Source organism: Brienomyrus brachyistius, chromosome 4 (assembly GCF_023856365.1).
Source record: "Brienomyrus brachyistius isolate T26 chromosome 4, BBRACH_0.4, whole genome shotgun sequence".
In the NCBI taxonomy this organism is placed as follows: Eukaryota; Metazoa; Chordata; class Actinopteri; order Osteoglossiformes; family Mormyridae; genus Brienomyrus; species Brienomyrus brachyistius.
Genome location: NC_064536.1, coordinates 12269852 through 12293234, shown reverse-complemented (window position 1 = coordinate 12293234; position 23383 = coordinate 12269852). Strand labels below are relative to the sequence as shown.

General features: G+C 41.4%; 1 protein-coding gene across 2 annotated transcripts; it reads left to right on the top strand.

Annotated features, from left to right (window-relative positions):
• The first annotated feature begins 1632 nt into the window (after positions 1-1632).
• LOC125740202 (homeobox protein Mohawk-like) lies at positions 1633-22383 on the top strand. 2 transcript variants are annotated; one of them, XM_049011079.1, is made up of 7 exons: positions 1633-1741; positions 2513-2762; positions 5061-5220; positions 6571-6724; positions 8059-8388; positions 19229-19262; positions 19383-22383. In XM_049011079.1, the coding sequence occupies exons 1-7, from the start codon at positions 1684-1686 to the stop codon at positions 19567-19569; spliced, it is 1173 nt and encodes a 390-aa protein (XP_048867036.1). In that variant the 5' UTR covers positions 1633-1683; the 3' UTR covers positions 19570-22383. The 2 variants fall into 2 exon arrangements, with proteins under 2 accessions (XP_048867036.1, XP_048867037.1); XM_049011080.1 differs by having other exon boundaries at positions 19229-19291; positions 19383-19519.
• The last annotated feature ends 1000 nt before the right edge of the window (positions 22384-23383 follow it).

Here is a 23383-nt window from a genome sequence, read left to right as displayed (position 1 = left end):
AGCTGAATGTCGATATTAAAATGACTAACAGGTCTATTCCATTGTGGTTAAATGCTGCATAAAAACTTCTGGTGTCGCTTTCCTAAAGAAATTAGAAAAGAACTTTTACTTGGTAAAAACAAAAGAAAACACTCACAGACAATTCAGTTACGTCTTTTTTCTATGTGTGAGTCCTGTGTCACTCTTAACAGCGCTGGTTTTCATGGCAGCAAAAATAGAATAGCGCATGTCTATCGATTTGCATTATTTATTTATTTATTTATTTATTTATTTATTTATTTATTTATTTATTTATTTAGCTAAATACATGTCTCTGGGAAGTGGCTCTACTTTGAGATTTAAAGTGACAGAGGGACCAAAGTCTGAGGGTCGCCTCCCAGGATATCATCCCCTGTAACTGGAATTTAATTTATTACACATAAACAGGTAATTGTCATTTTAAATAGATGTCATTATTGAAGCAAGCATATAAAACTGGGTATAAAGCTGCACGAAAAAAAAAACACAGTAAACAGCTAAACATAAAAACTAATGAATAACACTCATTTAGAGTGTGCCAAATATTTTAGTGGGCTTGCTGCCTTTGGCCTGGGCGAACAGGAACCCCCCTCCCAACCTCCTCTGCCTGCAGCTCACGCGGGGCAATGGGGGGGGCTTCAACGCGGCGGCTCTGTAGCCTCAACAGCTGTCCTTTCCGTGACCCAGCCATTAATACTGAAGCTGATTGATATCTTTCCTGTCTGTCAGTCCGCTCTCCCAAGTTCAGCTAAATAACTGAAAAAACAATCTCCATCTGAATCTGGACACCGAAGTTTATTTCTCTCTGATTCTCCATTCAGAGAGTGATACTGTTACATATTCTTTCCAGGTAAGTTTGTTTTTACCGCTAGCCATTAACTGTAAAGCTGATTATTATAGCTGACTTTGCCTGCTCCACATCGAAACAGTAGGATATTTTGAATTCTTATATCCTTCCTCACCTGGCCGGCGATAATACGACCATAAAACAGATCGCCAAAAAATCTTAATGTAGTCTCCTAGCCAACACAGAACTGCATTTACCCATTTGTGATATCTCCATCGTATCTCTATTTTACTAATCTAAACGAGGTTCTTAAAACGCAGTTTAGAAAGAAAATCCTGTATTTCGAATTAGGTTGGTGTATGCTGGCATCATGTATAGAGGGTACCTTGTGCGTGCTGGGATCGCATCCAGTCTCACTAAATAACTAGAATATCGACGGGTAGGTGGATGGCTACTCGTAGTCGTATACAAATTAACTGTTTTTTTTTACGACATTCATCAAATTTCTCTTATAGCGCAGGTGCCTTATAACCTGCGATATATTAAGCTAAAGAAAATACAATGCTCGGCGTGTTCAGCATTGCTGATGAAGTAAAGATCGCTTCCATGAAATTGAAGCAGAATGTGGCAGCGATCAGAAGAGCTGGATGATGTCCAGAAGAGGACAGGCAACGCGTCCCGTCTAGTCCCTCTGTGCCGGAAACCGGCATGGCGCATTAACTTTATGTTCACTGACTGGTCCATTTAGCTGAGAAACGCGAGCTGAGCGCGCTATTCATATTCCCGGGCACGGCTCCCGGACTCGCTGAATAAAGTAACAAGGCTACCGCTCTTTACGCGAAGTGAGCGCAGGACCCCATCAAGAAACATGTGAGGGAATGGGATACAGAGAGAGGGACAGTACAGTGCACAGTCCGCCGATCAGTCCCATCACAGGTAACTGCTATATATAATGCATGAATGATTATATTATAAATTATAGCGTCATTTGAGGTAGGAATTGTTAGTAAACGAAAGAGAGAACCTCACTTTTCTCAAGTTTAAACAATTCGCAATTTGCTTAAAAAAAAAAAGTCCAAATGATGGGCTGTTTATGCACATCAAAATGATTCTACCGGCGAACGGAGTTTGTTTCGTGAAAATTGTGTAAAATGAGATTGCGTGAGCTCCTGAAACGAATGATCATGTAGAGAAAAAAAATGCATTTGAATTCAATTCAATTCGATTCTCGATGGGGATGTGGGGACTGATGCCTAAAGGAAGAAAAATACATCAAACATGCAGCGGGCGTCGATTGTAGCATCTTAACTGTCACCGAAAGAATTGCTTCGTACTATTGTACCTTGTCGGGATAAGTTAAATGTTTTAACTGATTTCAGTAGCATTTTATTTATGGCACACAAGGAAATCTTAAGCTAATTCCATGAAAACCATAAAATTACAAAGGCTTTCACGCTTCGTTACGTGCTCTGTACCTTAATTTCGGCTGCAAAGTGAAACGGTGAAAAGCTCATAATACACATTTTTGCACGTTTTCATGAATGTGTAGTCTGTGTTAGTAGTGGTGCAGCTGCGCTTTATGTTACGTTTCTGCTTCTGCAGCGAAGTTTGAATTTAATGCGCAATTCATACGTCCGAACAATCAATACAATCAGTTTTTCATGTGAATACAAAGATGCTAAAACTCTGGCATAATTTGTATTGCAGCTTTCGGATCGATAGCTTTCCAGTTCAGTGCAACGATAGACTACCTAAAGAGACCTCGGAGGGCGATTAAAAACATGAACACCATTGTTTTCAACAAGCTGACCAACCCGGTCATTTTCGAGGACAATGCAAATGAAGTGGAACGGAGCAGCATAAACTACATAGAAGTTATCGAAGGACAGCACCCTGATATACTGTCAAGCGCTCCAGCAATCAAGGACAACCATGTCATCAGGCATAGAAGATCTGGGTATGTATCGCAGTTTCTGTTTAAATTAAGGGAAAAGGCATATAAGATAACAACTGCATCACGGATTTATTTAATGCATCAGAAAACACGTGGCTTAATTCGCAATGGTCGAGACTGATAGCTTTCTCAAAGTCTGCTTACAAAGTGCTCTTTCCAAAATAGCGCAGAACTTAAAATGCAGCATAGGCTTCAAAAGCTGGCATGGAGCCATTATAATGTTAAGGAAACGTACTTAAATATGTCAGTCATCAGATACTGCATATGTATACTCCGGGTAAATATTATCCATGTTTGCGCTTAATGTCTGAAAACATTAGTAAGGTGTACGAGCATTTTCAGTACGAACTAACTATAGTTTCAGTCGGTATGTCGAGTACATAAACATTTTGACAACGGTTAACAAAAGACACCCAAACAGTGGTTTTACAAACGAAACATGCAAACTGCATGCTAATGGACAAAAGTGTCTGAACTTGACCTACATTTTTTGGGGGAAATAGTCTGTCCATGACTGTCTTATAGAAAGAGTGAAATACAGATAAATATAGGAGGAAAAAATATAGACACACTGTGAATGAACTGAAGCTGTCTCTGCAGCTGGGACAGTGGAATCACTGCACGGAGCTGCTTTGCAAATAGTTTAAGTTCTGAAATATTTTGATGGTGAGTACCGCCAGACTTCTCAAGCAAGACACCGGTCTTTTAGGTGGTTCATTCAGAACTGGTTTATAAGGAAAATATTTGCAGAGCATCAGCCTCAGGCAAATGTGAGGTCAAATGGAAATTTGAAACGGTCGAAAAAGATTGTCAGCTCAATGCTGACCTCTACGGGCTCCACGCTTGTGGAAATGCCCTGTGCATGATGATTGAATTAGAACCGCAGTAAATCACTGATAGATTAAATTTATTATATTTATTGATACAATTAAAGCGACATTATGCACTTACCGAGGGACTTTAAATGCATTACCGGCTTTATACACGCAGGACACGCAAATACAGACGTTTCTTTCAGCTGATATGTTTATCGAGTTTTACGAGGTGTGGCAGCAAAAGCAAATAAAGGAGCTAATTTTAGAAGTGTGTACTGCAACTTCTGGATGCAAAATGTAATGTTTTTTTTCCCATTTGCCGTGCTTTTCCTGCATTGACTCAAAGAAAACAAACAGCTAGATACACGAGACTTCGGACCAGTGCATCTAGGTCCAGCTGGTCAGAGGTGTAATTAGGACATGTTTAGTTTACAATTACGGCTGTTGCGAATATCGTAGTACCAAAAGCTCGAATCTCAACAGCTGGGTAGAGGTCATACTGACACTCAGGATGGTTTTCTATTACCTTACTGCAAGGTTGTCTTTCTATCTAGACCTAGTAACTTAATTTAATTAGTGAATGTAAGTAAAAGTTACGTGAAATAAATTAAAGTAGGCAATATATATAAAAATAAAATCAATGAATTGATTGGCTATATGAGGGTGTTCTGCTACAACGATTTTGTCAATTCATCTATATTAAAAACATACCAGTAGCACATGGCATCTGGATGCCATCTAGCTAGCGTGCGTCTGTTTTACATGAAAAGTAGTGAAAAATTTAGACGAGTGTAAATAACTGTAATGTCACGGAATGCCATCAGGTCTTTCTTCTGATGTTTTTTTTTTCTCTCTCGCTCTTTTGCGCCCCCTAATGAAAAGGCACCGTAAGTGATCGCCTGTATCACTTACAGGGTCGGTCGGCGCTGGGTTGTATACTGTGATGGTCTTTTGTGCACGTGGATTAAGGAATGTAAATGTAACATATTCATTGCCCCGTACCACTGACACCAAGAGGAGAAGAAGCCATTTCTGGTTATATGCTTCATTACCGATGTGAAGAACCTAGTTATTTGTTAGTGCCCAGGACATATGACAGGATACACAAGGAGGACAGGAAGAAATTTTGGTTTCTTGCATTCCCAATGCTATGATATGTCTACGAAAGAAGTATTTGTTTTAAAATGCTGTTTTAAAACCAGATTAAATCTGTATTTATTTATGTATTTTTATACACATTTTGCTGTCTATCTGAATAATACTAGTGATCGTATTACCAAAGCTTGCTGTCTAAATACCTACCAGCCAGGAAACGTGACACGCAACTACTGTTAACAGATGTTAAAATTAATAAAAAGTAATTAGACTAGTCAATATCCGTATTTCCTTTATTTATAACAGAATTAGCTTTCGTAGTAGCATATTGCTGAGACGGCGATGACCTTAACCTTAAATGACTCCACCCCCGCATAAATATAAATGGTAGGTCCCGCCAGGGTAGCGGGAAGACGCGGCACAAGCGGCAGGCACTGCAGGACATGGCGCGGCCGCTGAAGCAGTGGCTCTACAAGCACAGGGACAACCCCTACCCTACCAAGACCGAGAAGATCCTGCTGGCCCTCGGCTCCCAGATGACGCTGGTCCAGGTGAGTGAGTAAGACCGCTAAGTTTCAGCCTCAAGGTGAAATTAACATTCATTGATATAAGTGTTTGACATACGTGTGGGCCTAGAGATTAACTCGGTGAAGCACAAGACACAAGGCAGGAGACACTCTGGAGTAGATGCCGATCCATCCATCGAGGGCACGCACTCACACGGTTCAAATTACAGACGCCAAGAGACTTAACTGCATGTTTTTGGGCTGAGAAAAGCCTCACGAACACATAAAGGTCGTGCAAGCTTCACACGCATAAGAGACCCACAGCCTCGCAATTGTAAGGCTACTGTGTTGAACAGCGAACCATCACGGTACCTTGCAACACTTGAATAACGTGTAAAGTAACTAACACTGAAGAGCTGAAATAGTGTGAAGAAGCCAGACTACTTTGGCAGAGGGGACATGAAGACTCCCCAAGACAGGGAAGGCATTGTAGGGCTAAAGAAGCTTTGTGTCATGTGACTCGTTTGTCTGGGTTATGGGCAGGCAGGCGTCATGCAAAGCAGTGCTTCACTCCCTGTGTTTGAACCAATCAGATGTGTCAAGGAGGTGATGAGGAAGATCCGTCACATGATGCCAGTCACATTCGGGCAGTTTTTCGATAAATGCCAGCTTGCAAAGCCTTTTGCTGCATACGACAGTACCAGCTGTGTCACGGACCTGTGATGTGGCTTTGAGGAGAATGCAGAGCCGCTCGGTTAATGGGAAACAAAGCGGTGAAAATGGGCAGACATTCGTAAATCACATCCTCCGACTGTTATTCTTACTCGGCATCCAAAAATGTCTTTTTCATGTGAAACGGCCGGTTACGGAATTGGCGCCGGTGTAATTTCATTATCTAAAATAAAACACATATATAAGGAAGCATTTTAGTGAAGTCACAGGCTCCGGAAAAAGCGGATGGTAGAAACCAGTGGCGAAGTAATGAAGTTGAATTATGTCCTTCGTGACTGGGCTGTTACACGAATGTTCCCTTTTGCTCACGGTCGTTTTGACCACTGAAATACGGTGTACTAAAGTAATGTACAGTATTAGAGTAATGAGAGGTGTGCATGTGTGAGTGTGTTCTGCGATGGGTTGGCGCCTTAACCTGGGTTGTTCCACACCTCGCATCTGTAGTCTCCATGATAGGTTCTAGACCCCCGCAACCCTGATATGGATTATAGAAATGGATGGATGGATGGATGAAAGGATGGATGGAGTAATGAGAGTGAAGTGGTTAGAGGTAGTCCTGTTTCCGTTTCTAGCTGCAGGTGTATGTCTCAAATGGAGGGGGGAGTGGGAAATCCCTACATGGCAGTGTATGTAATTTTAATTCCCCCCTTCCCGCCCTGGCAGGTATCCAACTGGTTTGCCAACGCTCGGCGCCGATTGAAAAACACAGTGAGGCAGCCAGACCTGAGCTGGGCTCTGCGCATCAAACTCTACAATAAATACGTCCAGGGGAACGCAGAGAGACTGAGCGTGAGCAGCGATGACAGCTGCTCTGAGGGTACGTACCTCACACCCTACACCCAGACGCACCGTCATGCCCCTTAAGTATTACTAACTGTCAGATGGGTAGCGTTTAATTAAAGTGACTGACGGGGAGCTGCATTTAAAGCTGGAGGTCAGTGAGTGCTGATCCGGGAGATAACAGGAGCGAGGGGCTCAGTACCTAGAGCATTTCTGTCAAGGCTGCAGTGTAGAAGCTGGAGGAAAGCTGTTAGTTCTCAGCCGTTTCCATAAACTGCTCTTCATTCTTTTTTGTTAGTAATGTGAGAATGAATCATGCTTGGCATGAGGCATCTAGTCTTCACACTGCGTCCGTCCCCTCTTGTTCTTTGGATGGAGGTCAGTGTTGTTTCTGCAACTCCAGCTCACTTTGTGCCGATCCAGTGAAAACAATGCGGCTTTCCTACAGTGACACCTGCTGGTTAAAAAAAAATGCAGCCTGCGGTTGCAGTGTAATCTGCCAGTGGCTGGTTCAGGTCTCCACCGCGCAAAGATGTACCACCTCTGTTAGTAACCCTGATACATGAGAGTGAAGTTGAATTTTGCCGACTAACAGCAGAAGCAGCTGATGATCGGACATCAACTATTCATTTTGGAAAGCCCGTGCATTTCTCAGATTTTATATCGTAAAGATTTTTTATTATCAATAATAATTTTTCTATAACCACATGCAAACACATTAAGAATGTCTGCTTTCATTTTTCTATGAAAAAAAATACTGACTTTGAATTCAAAGGAATTTTAAAGATTTTTTCCTCATCTGGAGCCAGCATTCGAAATAACTTAAAGGGTTTTTTTTGTGCAGATGAACACTGATATTTAAACAAATAGTACCTTTTACAGTAATTTTTTTAGCAGACACTCAAAGTAATATACACGTGAAGATCAGAGAGCAGGGTTACTGGGTAGGGATGGTGTGACCCAGTGGGTTAGGACTCTGTGCCCAGGATTGAAAGGTTGCAGGTTTAAATCCCTATGATTGGCAAAGTGATTTCTCTGTTGGACCCCTGAGCAAGACCCTTAACCCCCAGTTGCTCCTTTAACACGCTGACTCTGCTTACTCAGCTGTACGTCACGTTAGGCAAAACTGTCTGCTAAAACAATGTAATTTAATGGGTCAACTAAAGTCCTTGGAACGGTTGGATTGCTGAAGGATCCAAAGGTGATATGATTACTGTACCAGCCATGGAATTCGAACCAATGACATTCTGGTCATGGGCACAGAGCCACAGACTGCCCCATATAGTAAAATACTGTAAGGTGCTTTATTGAGAAATGAGTGATGAGGAGGACCCAGATATATCGTTGCTCACTTTGGCCCTACTGTGGCAGGCAGAGAGGCGCCATTGCGGACCCAGTCAAACGCCGGCGAGTTCAGCAAGCCCATGTACCAGAGCGTCATCAAGAACGAGAGCGTGGCCACGGGGGCGGGGCTGCGGGCCGTCACCTCACTCGGTGAGGACTATGTGTCGCCGCCCAAGTACAAGAGCAGCTTGCTGCACCGGTACCTCAACGACTCGCTGCGGCACGTCATAGCTTCCAATGGCATCGTGGACTCGCGCCGGAGGAACCACTCGGGATCGTTTAGCTCCAACGAGTTTGACGACGAGCTGCTCTCGGCGTCGCCTTTGGAAAACGAGGCAAACTTCGTCTGCCGTGCAGGTAATGACCTAACGCTCGTCCCTTTATTACACCTGAAAGAGCAGAGAGTCTTCCTACTTCTCTCTTGTTGGCAGCATTTGGACAATGAGCCACTCCTTCATTAATGACGTCATCTGGGTGTTATCACCTGTTATTGAGATTTAGTAGAACCCTGGATTCAGAATTATATGGTCAAAAACAGGTAAAAGGTCAAAAAAGACAGTATGCGTATTGATTTGCAATCTTTAAAGCCAAATCTACTGCAGGACATCATACCCACAAAAAATACCATGAAATGTAAGCTTAATATGCTTATGTTTTATATATAATAGGTAATATAGGCATCGTACACAATTTATTTGAGAGGAGTCAACTTAGGATCCTTTTCATCAGAAAGGGAGTGTTTCCATTCACACACCAGTTAGTCATTTTCTCTGTAACGCAGAAATGATGTTTGTAATGTTACTTAGGGATGCAGGAGTTTGCTGGAAATATAACCAGAGCATGGCTTTTATGGGTACCGGGTGTGACACAGGCAGACAGTGCACGGAAAGTCCTGGAAACTGGGCACTAATATGGAAGCTTTTATGAACACCTGTTAGCCCCTTGTAGCTGAATATGAATGTAAAAACCGCTGTAGTGAGGAAAAAGAAATAAGTTTAGTCTCAAGATTGCATCACTTCCTTCTGAATGTTCCTTGAATTTCATCTCGCAGTGAAGGACCTGGTTCAGCTTTTGACGATTACAGATCGTCTGGCATTTTAGATTTTTATTCTTGGCTGACGGGAGCAGAGCAGGTCCAGTCTCTTTAGTGTCGGTGGCTTTGAATATGCATACTTCTGTCCTCTTCTTTGATGCACTTAACTGGATAAACGTTTGGGAGAAAATAAGCAGATGTTACTTTGGCTCTGCTGCGTGATGAACTGATTCTCGAAATAAGCTAAATCATTGGTGTAGGTGGCTTTAGATGTTCCTGATGCTTCCAGAAGGAAGCTAAAGACCTCGGCATGAAAAGAGGTGCTACAGAATACTAGTGCACATGCCAAGGGTCTTATGGTAAATGACACTTAAACCGTGAACTGAATGCCAAGAATCTCTTTCCGTAATTTGCCTTTACTCAGAATTCTGACTCATATGATGCATATAATGTCTTGTGAAAGGGATTTTGGCATTATCATGAATGATGCTGATAGAGAAGCAAATAAATTAACCCATAAATAAAGCCCATATTTACATTGTGTCGTCCTTGTTAGATTGGTCTGGAGGGAATTTCTGACCCAATATTACAGAAAACTGTAATCTTTCCATTTCTTTCAGCATTAACTGTCATTTAGTATTTGCATTCAGTTTTTATTCAGTTTGCATTCATCTTTAGCAGTTAGAAGCAATTTGGCATTCATGGATTTTTTCATATTCGTGAGTTAATTTTTTATATTAACGGCCACATTTGTTGAGTGCTTTTATGGGACAACTTTGCTTTTTCCATTAACAGCGACTTTTCATAATGGCAACATCTGTCTTCTCAGGTTGGAGCCAACTGTACTTCAAAAGAAGTATTTACCCATAGTTGATGTGTAAAATGGACAATTCTTTGTGATTTTGATTTTCTCTGACGGGGAGGAATATGATTATTCGAGAAATCCACTGCTGTAGCTGAGTCTCACTGAGGTCTCAGAATACATTACCATATTGAAATGTACTTTTCATGCACGCTGTTTGAGGCCTTGTCTTAAATTACAGGCTACAGTAACAGAAGTGTGTTCTGGTGTTTCAAGAAGCTACAAAAGCTTGTAAGGGCTTCTCAGATGGCCAGTGGCCGCTTCCAGGCGGTTGCGATATCTTTGAGGACTGTGCTACGTCTCGAACCCGTTTAAAATTCTCCTTCCAAGTGGAAACATCTTACAGCAACAAACTTTGTTCCATAGCTTCATAGAACAAAGCAAACATTTGTTCGGTTTAGCGTTACCAACTTAAATACCAGAAACTTCACTGAAGGGGAAAGTTGTCTTAGCGATGCCTGTAATTATTAACGCGACGGGGCTGCCTTTCATCTGCAAACCACAGAGAAACCCTCTCCAGGCAAATGACCATCTCCTGCATTTTAACTTCAAAATATATCTCTCTTGTGCTAAACATCATCCAGTTCAATAAACTGTGGAGGAATAGGGCATGGAAGTGAAAACAAGCATTATAGTGAGGGAAACCTTAGGTAAGTAGTAAATCAAGAAAAGAGGCTTTTTAGAGCAGAAAATGAATGAGAATCTTGCCCTATCTGTCAAAGACTGGTGACATGGCCGAAGTAAGCCTTGCAAAGCTCATACGAAGAATGATTTAATTACTTCCCACTGAAAAGTACACAAAGCAGAGGCATATCTGCTTTATTGTCATATTCTGCGGTGGGTCATTCAGGCTAAATACTAGGCCTGTCTCTTAATTGGTTTGTATCGGCAAGAAAAACACACTTGTCGTTTCAGAAACAGAAAAGGGAGAATACAGTTGACGAAAACATAATTCAGGCCTAAGGAATTTAGCATAAGAAGCTACATTTTACCTCATAAGAGGGAACCTAGAGCACTATGGATGGCATTTACAGTTTTCTTTCCCTGAGAACGTGCAAAAAAAACGTATGTATAATGAGGACATGGTTTATATTTTTCGTTTCTTGTTTATCGATTACATTTGGTTTGTAGTTGAGATCTTCAGGGTTTGCTGTCCTGCTATTTCTGTTGAGAGCATAAAGTTGAAAACGACGCCATGTGTCAGGGCGGCGCAAGGCCACTCAGTCTTTCTGGGCACTTAATGATGTCCAGCAATCAGGAAACGGCTCGGGCAAGTGTAGGGAGGGTGTTTTGCAGACAACAAGGTTATACAGGTATTCTGTATGTCTGGGATATGTTTTAATGGGGTTACCATATTTGGTGAAATGAGAAAGTATATGACGCTCTGTCGTTCACAAAATATGACAAATGTGAAATGTTTAAGTGACGTCACTTCCTGAGACTTTCCGGAAGCTGACGTCACTCGTCAGCAACGTGACACGTAGGGCCGTGCAATTTTTGAAGTAAACGTGTGTACGAGTGTTGAAAACGTTGCGTGATGATACCGGGCGGCTGCTATATATTGGAACTTGGTGCATTTCCCTTCACTTGATACTCCACTGTAATTCGCAGCATTTGGTCATATGGGTTGCAGCGATTAACCCGGACGTAAGGTGACCGTACCATTCCAGTACAGAAGTTTGACTGAATGATCGTACATAAATGCACAAAACAGCCCAGTTCTCATTATCCCCCAGATTCTGTAGCTATTATTGTTGACTATAGTATTGCTTTGAGATGATAAGATATTCTCTACGACTATTTGCAACAACTGGAAAAGTAGTCCTTTCGAACGGGGCGCTTCAGCTCCTATCTCTGCGTCCCTTTCAAAAAACGCTCCATTCCTCGGGATTCGTTTGGTGTGCCGCGGATCACACTGAGGAGTTTGGGAAAGCAAGACGAGGTTTTTTGTGTTTTTTTTTCCCCAAAACCTGCTCTGATGGTTTGGACCTGGGACAGCCATAGGCCACGCCACTCCACGGAACACGTCCTTTATGATCTCGAAGGATCGGCGCAGACTGGAGCGCTCTGGGTGTGTAATTACTCACGAATAAATTACTGCTTTGGCCGTTTTTATGGAGTGAAAACCAAAGTGTAGTCATCCTGGTCAAAAACCGCAGGGAAGCAGCACGAGGACTGCAGTCTGTTTTCAAATTATTTTTAAATGGTAGACAATCAGAATATTCTATGTACAGAGAGGAATGACAGATGAGGTCTGTGGTAAATAATGAGCAAGCAAATTCTGTGTTATTTTAAAATTCGATTTCTTTAAAACAGTTATTCTCTTTTCTTTTGTTCTGTTGCCATGGGTTCATTTGTGGTGTTTCGTTACACGGATTGCTTCCAAATGCTGTTATTCTTTTTCATAACCTCCTTTCTAACAGAATTACATCCCTTTATAGTTTATAGGGGTCAGATTGTATCCAGTGTCGTTGTCTGCAAGTTCCCTCAGATCAGTGTCTTTAGCTGCTTCGCTGCGATCCCGTTGTGCTTAATTCCTCTCCGTTTACATAGTTTGCAGCCTTCCTTCCTTTTTAGTTACTGTTTGTCATTTCCAATCAGATGCATCGTCCGAATCGTTTGGTCACGGTTACCGGCTGATCTGTCCAATCAGTGGGTTTGTAGCTTCACTCAATGCAAGTGACTGGAGAGTTTTGCTGGTCCGCTCGCTGTGTGTATTGTGTGTACTATGATCCCCCATCCCCATTCCCCCCTCAAGCAACAAAGTGCCTTTCCATGTGGCTGAAGTTAAAGCTAAGCTTCTCCTCGGTGGACCACGAGTGCTTTTGAAGACTTAGGAAATGTGTGCCACATATTAGCGGGCAGATCTTGTTCACATTTTCGGAAAGTGTAGGAACAGCAGTGAATGCCGCTGTCCACAAAGTCCTCATGCACATTTCTATTTTTGGGAAAGGAGACTTTGAAATACATCCATAAATTGGCAGATTTATTGTGTGTCTAATTCGGCACAGCCTTTAGTATGCATAAAGGAGTCTCTCTTTCTTTTCGCCTGTATATGTTACTAATAACCACATGTGGACCTGGTGAGCTTGGTTAAAACTGGCTTTTATTTGATGTACAAGGGTTGCTTTACAAATTTCAATTCATCCTGATCATCCTGTCAGTTATCTACACCGAGAGCTCAAAATTTACGATCACACCTAGGGCTAGATGATAAAGTAGAAAAAAAAAAATTATCACGATATAATATTCCTCAATATCAAATATAAGAAATGCTCAATAAAAGTTTGATATAACTAAAGACCCAGCATTTGCACAATTTTCCTGGACTGGTGTTATGGTTTAAATGGTAATCCTGTTAACTTGTAATAAGCACATTCATGGGCCAGTGTTTACCTGTCCTTGCAGATGCATGGTTGCAGATTCCTCAAGTAAAATTGAAAATATTTGAAATTGTGCATGCACATATTTCAAGGCACTTAAAAATATGTGCTTGAAGAGCAACCTTTTTTCGTAACGGATTCCATTTTATATTCATAGGCTGGTATATCACCTGTACAATTGCATGCATGTTTGCCATATTTCACAAAAGTGTGGGACGTACTTTTCTTCATTAGCGTACGTCTTTTACCTTTTTTTTTTTTTGTTCTCTAAACTTGATGAATCTGCTTGCTGCAAAAATAAGTGAATGCATGTTGCGTGAACACGCTCGTCCCCAGTTAACAGGATCACCATTTAAATAACACTGGCAATGGAACACAGACACAGCCGTAAAAATGCAAATGGAGGATTTATTGAGCAAATAAAAGAATGTAATAGGGCAGGCAGTCAAATGAAAGACAACACAGTCAATGCATGGCAACCAGGGGTGTGTATGACGAAGCTGGATTTCTTGCTTAGCTGGATAAGTTTTCAGATTTAAGGTAGACCGGTTTAAATGTACTTCATTTTTGTTCACTAAAACTTTACCCAGACTACCTTAAATCCAACAAGTTACCTGGCTATGCAAGAAATCTAGCTTCTGATACAGACCCCTGGGAGAGCAGGTAAGTCCAAAACAGCCCCTACGATCAGGGTAACCCAGCAAAATTCCAAACGAAATTCCACAGTAAAATTTGATCCATGAGAAATTCACACGGTAAGAACCCATGGAGAATTCAGAAACCGTAAAGAGAACGCGAGTTTAGACGTTTTGTCAGCCCCGACCAAAATAACCTGTTCAGCTTCTGCCTTAGGTTTGTGAAATGTGACATGCTGTTTGCAGTGCTTAAATTGTGATGGATTTTGCCGGAATACGTTCCGGGACCTGTGTTTTTCTCTGTCTGAGTTCTAGCAGCTATTAACGTGGATCTGGCAGCTCCGGTTAAAAAAACAATAACATAAAATATGTATGTATTTTAATTCTTTTATTTTTGGCTTTATTGCCCAGCCCTAATCACACCAAGGAGATAAACAAACCCTTTGTAGCTTTCCCTTACCAATAACCTAACAAAAACACACGCAGAAAATTGCATAAAACACTGGATGTTTGCATGGACCTCCTGTTCTATTCAGTGGCGCATTTGTTTTGATTACTCTGAATTATTGTTTAATGAAAACGGTAGCTACATGATAGTTCTTAATGCCACTTAGAGCGGTATTGCCACTGCATGTCTAAACAAAACCTGTTCAGATAACATTTGGGGAAAAAAATAATCTTAGAAAGCTGTTAGCCATGTTTGCCCAGATGTGGGTGACCTTCATGGCCGCCAGCTGACAGACATATCGTGCACATTTGGTGGTTTCATAGTAATCCACGATTGCAGGGACGCGACACAAACCTTTCTGTGAAGATGCCTCTGACTAAAGTAGGAGCAATAACGCAAATGAGGCTGGCAAGAGGAGTTACAAGGCAGTAAAAGAGCAGACATAACAGAGATAAATCAGACGACTTTTCTTCTTCCCAGAATCCAGAGGAATGTTATGTTTGCCTTCACTTCGCCTGCATTGCATGGAAATGCACTTTTGAGGTTCTAATTGCGCCTTTTCAATCACCAATGATCATACAAAATAAAACTGAGGGGGACCACCCCAGAAACGCAGCTGGTCCTTGAGAAGTTTCTGCATGTCACTGGTGCACGGCCTGTTAGGGCATTTAGCCATGTTGGTGATGGATGGAATCAAGCAGAGGGGAACTGGGGAGTTTTCTCTGTTGTCATGTAACTTAAGGTTATATGCTACATGCTGTCTGCTGACTTGTAACACAAGGCTATATGCTAAATGCTACATGCTCTCTGCTGACTTGTAACACAAGGCTATATGCTAAATGCTACATGCTCTCTGCTGACTTGTAACACAATGCTGTATGCTATAAAATGCAGCTCTGTGGTCTTTATGTTCATTGTTCTTACTTCCATACTGCTTTTTCTCCTGAGGCAGTGCAGTGGTTCACACTGTCACCTCATACCTCTGGAATCAGGGTTCAAGCCTTCGGCAGGGTGTGGAGTTTGCATGTTCTCCCCATGTCGTCGCGGGGTTTCCTCCGGCTACTCCGGTTACCCAGCCCAATCCAAAAACATGTTGAGGTGAATTGGAGTTACCAAACTGCCCACACTGTGTGTGTCAATGGTGTGTGTGTGTACCCTGCGATGGGCTGGCCCCTCATCCTGGGTTGTTCTCTGTCTTGTGCCTGTAGTCTCTGGGATAGGCTCTGGAACCCCCGTGACCCTGAATAGTACAAGAAGATGGGTGGGTGGGTGGACGCTTTTCCACTATTCGTGGGTTCTATGTGAAATACAAGTTGCTGCTTTGGACCGATTGTGTGATATGGGTTCATGAGCCACTGATATGTTCCCGAAAGATAAACTTCTCCGCTATAGGACAGCACACCGAGTGCTGCGAAATTCCCCCGTGCCCGCTGCTGAATCCATCGTACAGCGAATCCAGGTCATTCCTTTGGCTCGCTTCTGTCAACAGTCTGTGTCATTTGTTTTTTTTTTTTTTTTTTTTTCCAATGACCTTAAAGAATTAGCAGCAGACAGTCTTGCCTACCTACCTCTGAGGGAAAAAAAGAATAAATCATAACAGATTTAGAGAAAACATTCACCTGCTGTTTTAGACAGCTTCGTTCCAGAATTTGTTTTATGAGACTATATGAGCGAGTTTGAGCTTCCTAGATGGTTTGATTAGTTACTCCTAGAAGGAAGATTTCTCAAGCGGGAGCAGCTGGCCAGTATTTCAAGGTCGCCTCACAAATCAGACAAGTCCCCTGTGAGTATTTAAAATGTTAAACACAGTTTCTGCCAGTGGAACAAAACAGGGGCTTCCAGAATGTTCCTGGGTATATGGGGCTATGTTTCTATAAGTGGTTACTATTATTTTTTTTTTTGTATGAGTATTGGTAAAATTAATGATGAATTAGCCCAGTATATCCACTTAATCTTTTCATTTTTGATGACTGCCATTGTGTTATCCATCCATCCATCCATCCATCCATTTTCCAAACTGCTTATCCTACTGGGTCGCAGGGGGTCCGGAGCCTATTCCGGAAGCAATGGGCACGAGGCAGGGAACAACCCAGGATGGGGGGCCAGCCCATCGCAGGGCACACTCACACACCATTCACTCGTACATGCACACCTACAGGCAATTTAGCAACTCCTTCGTGTTATACTTATATAGAAATGTCTTTATATTAGAGGTGGGCGGTACACTTCTGTCATACTCATTACCAGTGTGATTGTCCCCCACTATATGGATTTGCATTATACCGCTAATATAGCGATAGGTCAACTGCCTAATTATATATATAAAAAAGCATTTTATTTTCTTCAAAGCTTCAGTTGTCATCGGACTACCTGTCCTTATATAATCTATGTAACCGGTTTATCTGTGTTGTGTGAATTTTCTATTAAACACACTCTGACAAGGTGTGGCGACAAAAAAATTACAAGTTCTAAAACCGATTTTGTGTTACACATATATTAAAAGTAAAACATATTTGCTAAATCATACATATGCGCCGCTGCCTTCATGCAAGGTGCATGATAAAAGGCACAACTGTCCGAGTAACACTAGAACCGCCCATTTCCCGCACCAATGAACATCAAATTCCCGCTACGCAAGACGTACTTTGGCTTAAACAGTCCCTTCATTTGCATTAATGTGCCATTAGTGTTAATAACGGCAGCGATTCTAATAACCCTGAACCAAAAAGCCGTAATGTTCCTAATAGAGTGACTGCTCTGTCCTGAAATCCTACAGCTGAAAAGTTTTCAAACGCAGTATTTCATGAAATGCTGGATGAATAGACGTAGTTTATTGGTGACTTCGTGTTCGTCAAAGCTGACATTATTTAACTCTATAAAGAAATGTTTTTATATATATATATATATATATATATACACCAATCAACTTTGCTGAAACAAAAAATGTACGATTTCAAGGTTGCCATCTCTCACGCATCTGGCGTTACACTCACACTTTGAGACTCAAGCAGGAAATCTTACGGCAAATCTATATTATTCCATTATAAACCTGAAATTACCGGCATCAAAAGCTTTGGGGGTAATTTGCAAACCCTACTGAGTATTTACAAGGTAATAAAACTGTTACATTCATGTAAAGTGCCCAGACTTGTCTCGAACTGAAAATCTAACGCCAGCCAGCGGACCTAAGTTGGCAACCCTGCGTTTTGTAAATGCACTGTTTTCATCTGAAGCAGATTGTCATTCTGTTTGCATTATAACTCCGACGTGTTATAAAATAATAATAATTTACAAAAACAGACAGGACATGCTACTCCGCCCAATATATATATATATAATACCATCACCGTAGAAAAATGAAAAATACAGTAATAATAATTTTAGGTCATATGACCCACCTACAACTTTATAAATTGACCCACTTGGCTAATATTATGTATCGTATTTTTCGGACCATAAGACGCTCCTGGTTTTAGAGGAGGGAAACGAAGAAAAAAAAAGATCTGAACCAAATTAAAGTTCTAAAATATTTTACGTCAACCATGTAAAGTGAACAGTAGTCAACAGCAGCATTAAGAACCATTATCACTGTCATTGACAAATAAAGTCAGTAAAAACCAATAAAAGTACAAAAAACAAGGAGACACTTGATTAACAAAATAGGATAGACTTTCATGTGTATGAATGAGCCTTTGACACCTGGCCACATCCCTCCCCCCTTTTATGGCGCTGATGGGGATGTATCCGGTTCATCAAATTGCCATGCGAATGCGATTTGAATACGTGGAAATGTGGCTATTTAGAATGTGAACAGCGGTCTTCAGGTGAGGGCGGCACTACACGCCCCAGATGCAGGTAAAACAAAGAAAGGTGACATGGTTTAAATTTTTGCTGATGTAACCTAATTTTAAAAGCTCTGACCTACTGAGGCATGGATTCCACAAAACCTTTGAAGGTGTCCTGTGGTATCTGGCACCAAGACATTAGCAGCAGATCCTTCACATCTGGAAAGTTGCGAGTGGGGTCTCTACGGTTCAGACTCGTTTGTCCAGCACATCCTACAGATGCTCGATTGGATTGAGATCTGGGGAATTTGGAGACCAAATCAACACCTTGAACACACACCCAGCTGTCCAAATGATGGTACAGAAAACGTGACTCATCAGACCAGGCCACTTTTGCTCCACGGTCCAGTTCTGACTCTCACATGCTCATTGTAGGTGCTTTGGATGGTGGACAGGGTCAGTATGGGAAGTCTGACCGGTCTGTGCGTATGCAGCCCCATATGCAATGCACTGTGTGTTCTGACTCCTTTCTATCATAGCCCGCATTAGCTTTTTCAGCAGTTTGTGGTTCAGTAACTCTCCTGTGGATTTGGACCAAATGGGCTAGCCTTAGCTTCCCGTGCGCATCAATGATCAGCCACTTTTTGTAGGTACTGACCACTTCATACCTCCCACAAGACCTACCATTTTGGAGATACTCTGACACAGTCGTCTAGCCATCGCAGTTTGGCTCTCGTCAAAGCCACTCAGATCCTTACTCTGTCCCATTCTCAGCTTCAAGCACCGACTGTTCATTTGCCGGATATATGACGACATCCATGACAGGTCCCATTGTGTGAAGATAATCAGTTATTAATTTCACCTGTCAGTGGTTTTAAAGTTACGGCTGATCAGTTTATAATCCATGTCTTCACCAACAAATAAATATCAGACACAGCTGACCGGGTCAAATTGGACTTCACCCTAAACAAACAGAACTCCTCAACTTTCTGTAATTTATCCTCATTTACCCTGATGTTAACACAATAACGTTTTTGCCATTTTCCTTTAGAGACTTTGGACCACGGCTCCAGTAGAAGTGACCAGTGAGTTCACACTCGATTCCTTCCACATAGTTGAGTACTGACTTAATGAGGGGCGAATCATTAACAGTAAATGAGAAGGCTCGGAGATGCAGAACCTCACGGTGCTCTGTTTCATCGCAGCGGGCTTCGGGGAAAGGGGACGGACAAGGATAAGACATACTGGAAGGAGATCCACGCAGCCATGGCCTTGACAAACTTGGCCCAGGGAAAGGACGGCGATCCGGGAACGACCAGCCGCATCATTCAGAAGTCCTCCCATATATCAGAAGTAAAGACTGTCAAAGTTCCCGTGGTGCAGAAATTTTAACACGTGTTTGGCTTGAGAGAAGCATTTAGTTTTTTTCCACCCCTTGTACATTAAACAAGTGTTCATGTAAGAGGAATTGTTCAGATGTTAATTGCATTATTATGAACAAAACACTATATATTAACTTATTTTTTTTAAAATTCCTAAATTAGTATTTTTTACAATGCCAGAAGTGCCTTTTCATGTCAAATGTTTAGGTAAAAGATGTTTATCATTCATATTGTTGTAGAATTTAATTATAAAAGTCCTTTTTCTAGGCTCTTAATAAACTCTCAGAAACACAACAGCCCAACTATTCAATGTACATGTAGAAAAAGCCTGTAGCATCTTAAATCCCCATATATCCCAAAGACGGAATTTTAGTATAAAAATTTATTGCATTTACATTTATTAAAATGTATTTTTTTGCATAAAAATCAACTGATTGCTAATATTGGACAATAAGATTAATGAAACATTTTTCAGCGCTTATTACAGCAGGATTACAGCAGTTCAAATTTCCAATCCATTATCTATCACATCTTTTATAGTGTAAATCATGTAGAGCCTGGGGTCTATCCTGGCATAATCCCAGGAAGACCATCACAGGACACACACACACACACATACGTATGGTATACCTATCCTTATGGGGCCCGCTCATTCAAGAAAAATGCTAACGCTAACTATGACAACTTTAACCCCCACCCTGCCCCAACCATAACCATAAGTAACCAAGCAAAATACAAGAGTTTTTGCATTTTTAGTTTTTTCATAGCAGTCACTGATTTTTATAAAATAGAGTTTTCCCTTATGGGGACCAGGAAACCAGTATACCCGCTCTCTCTCTCTCTCTCTCACACACACACACACACACACACACGGGATAATCCCAGGAAATCCATCATAGGGCAAAAAGACACACATACACACAGGATGGTCCTATGTAGTCCATCACACGCAGATTTTTGAAATATAAAGACACAGATTGACCTCAGATCCATGTCCTTGGACTGCGGAGGCATAGCTTGTCACACATATGAAACAAATATGAAGAGAATATACAAATAATCCACAATGACGGAGGAGTAAAGCCACTGAAGCATCACTCTACCCCTTTACAACTTTAAATATAATCTATTTTAAGATTACTAAGGTGTTTAGAGAAGAAAGATATTTTGAGATATTTCCAGCATATTTTGTAATGGCAAAAAGATGGCATCCTTTTGAACTGGTAACTAACTATAGTTGACCACCATAAAGCAATGGTGGGGTTTGAAATGCCCTTTGATGTGGTATGACTTGGGAAACAGGCGGTCAGGTTGGCGGTGGATGTGTACAGTCTGCCTCAGAGAGCCTGCCGGGGACAGCCCAATGTAAGGAGGGGACACTTTCCCGCTTGACGGAGTGACATCATCGCCCTCCTTGTTATGTTCCACCTTCATCCCTTAAATTCATCACTTGTTATCTGGCCGGGCTGTCCTTCACGCACGTGTTCTTTTTTGTCTTCCTTACCAAAACACGAATTATAAAGGCCTTCTCTCACCATTCTCCACTCTACCCTCTGCCCTGCTGAAAAGGAAGCTCTCCCCGGAATAATGGCTGTGGTCCGTCCCCGAGTCACATGGTTTTCTTAGCATGGACTTGTAGGATTTCCCACAGTAAGCTGTGAATTGATTCGGCAATGCGCAGTAAAGAAGTACAGAAAACTCTGTGTTGTTTTACTCCACTGTTGCTGATTTATTGTGGTTTCCCGATTTTATTTTTGTTTGTTTGTATATTTTAGTTTATACTGTATTTTAGAAGGATCAAATTGGGCTTCTTTGCATTTTAAGGTTTTTCCTCTAAAAACCCAACATGTTCTTAGTCACTTGAATTTTCCTCTGATAACTTATGAGTGGCTTTGTTTATTTAAGTTTGCGTCTTCTACAAAAGCTAACAGCCTCATCTCAGGTATCTGCAGAGAAAGGTACATACAGTTCCAAAGGAGACGATTCTCTCCGCTCAGTTCCGGTCGCAGCCCAGTGCTCAGTGGCTTTCAAAAAGCCAGATTTTGCAGTGTGTTTTACATCATCTCCAAGTCCTGAAATCCCAGCTTTTTTGTTTTTATCGCAGTTACTCTGTAGCAGAAACCTTTTACTTTTCAAATCTGTTATGTGCATAGTATACTTGTTAAATCTGTTGTGTATAGTTACATAAAGCTCTGCAGTATGACAGTATAAACAAAGCCAGTAATGTCCTGAGTAATATTTGTACGTCAACTGGCTGCTTTTTAAATAAATTTTACACTTACCGAAACGGGGAAATGTGCGATTGCGAAAAATTTCCATTTTAGCGCATCATTGTCAATAAGAAAACCGAGTGTTGTGGATATTGTTTATGCAAGTTTTTCCTAGGACTTTGTTAATGCCAAGTTGAAATCACATTCTGTTTTTGAAAGACGAAGTAGGGCCAGTTCCAGAGTATGGTTTTCAAACCTGTTAACAATTTATCAAAATTCACATCATTACTCCTCATAGTCTGAGATAACCATCATTCACATGTTACTGCACCCAAATGCATTCTCCTGCCAGGAGACAAATGAAACACAAGAAGAAGGTCTTTTACAGCAAAAACATTGTTCATACTATAAAAAAAACTATAAATTAAGCTTAAGTTTTAAATGGTTTAAGTTTAAATTGTTGACTTGTTTTCTTTGTTAAATTATGCAGACGGAAATGAGACTGGATTCATATCCTGTGCTAAAGTGCATAGTATCACGTTATGCTGGAAATTGCTTGCATATGAATTTGTAAAGGTGAATTTTACAATGAATAAACATCTTGACAAATGAAACAGCGCCGGCCAGCATTTCATTTATTTATGTATTGGAAATGGAAGGAAGGCTGTTCTTTTCTTATAATTTTATATGTACAGTTCCAAGCGTCTGGTTTGTGTGGAGCAGCAATAATCCAGAGCTATAAGGAGCGATTAAATGTTCCTCCCCCCCAGACAATATGTGGTGCGTTCCCTCCAACGGGCTGGCATTCAGAATGATCTAGGGTGTGTCTGCGTCACGTTCTCTACTTCCCGGGATGGGCTCCAGGCTCACTAGGATCCGAAACTGAATAACTGCTTACAGAAGATAGATAAACAAACGGATGGACGTTACAATTATTTTGTTTCCAGGACAAAAGCTATTTAGCAAGTTTCAGATCCCATTTTAATGATTTGGTAATGATGATCCATTAGTAAACAGGACATAAAAATGAAAAATTTAATTCAGCAGCGGTGTACGTTCAGGATGATGTTACTATTACAGACAAAAATAATATATAACTTTAAAAAAACAATTTATGGACAGCAAAGGGGACTCGATAGGGGAGGGTTTCTCAAACCGGTCCTTGGGACCCCCAGAGCAGGGATGGAGCACAAACGTGGATTGTCTAGGGGAATACTCTGCAAGGAATCCCCTGAGACCCCCTGACCCGTGTCTCTGCAGTGCTTAGGTGAAGCTGAGTGGTGGGATGTGGAGTAAATGTCTGCGACAAAGACAATCCAGAGGCATGATTCAATGGAACCACAACAGAAAGGTGCTCTGCAGCCTTTAAAAAGAATAACACTACTCAAAAAGTGTAAATAAAAACAGAGAAATAAAGCAAGTATTTTAAACAAAAACATGAACTCCACCACCCTGCTTCAATCCTTTCAGATGCTTAAATCTCCATCCATCCACATTTCCCTGCACACACAATATGTCAAAATTTCACCCTCCGCCAGGACAGACCTGCGATCTGATTTGAACACAGAAACCTTGAGATGTGAAACAATGGAACTATCCCCTCTGTCAGTCAGA

Coding starts and splice junctions, on each gene's coding strand:
- LOC125740202 (XM_049011079.1), top strand. CDS start 1,684: ATGGGATACAGAGAGAGGGACAGTACAGTGCACAGTCCGCCGATCAGT. Junction 2,763..5,060: donor ATCAGGCATAGAAGATCTGG/GTATGTATCGCA, acceptor TATAAATGGTAG/GTCCCGCCAGGGTAGCGGGA. Junction 5,221..6,570: donor CCCAGATGACGCTGGTCCAG/GTGAGTGAGTAA, acceptor CCGCCCTGGCAG/GTATCCAACTGGTTTGCCAA.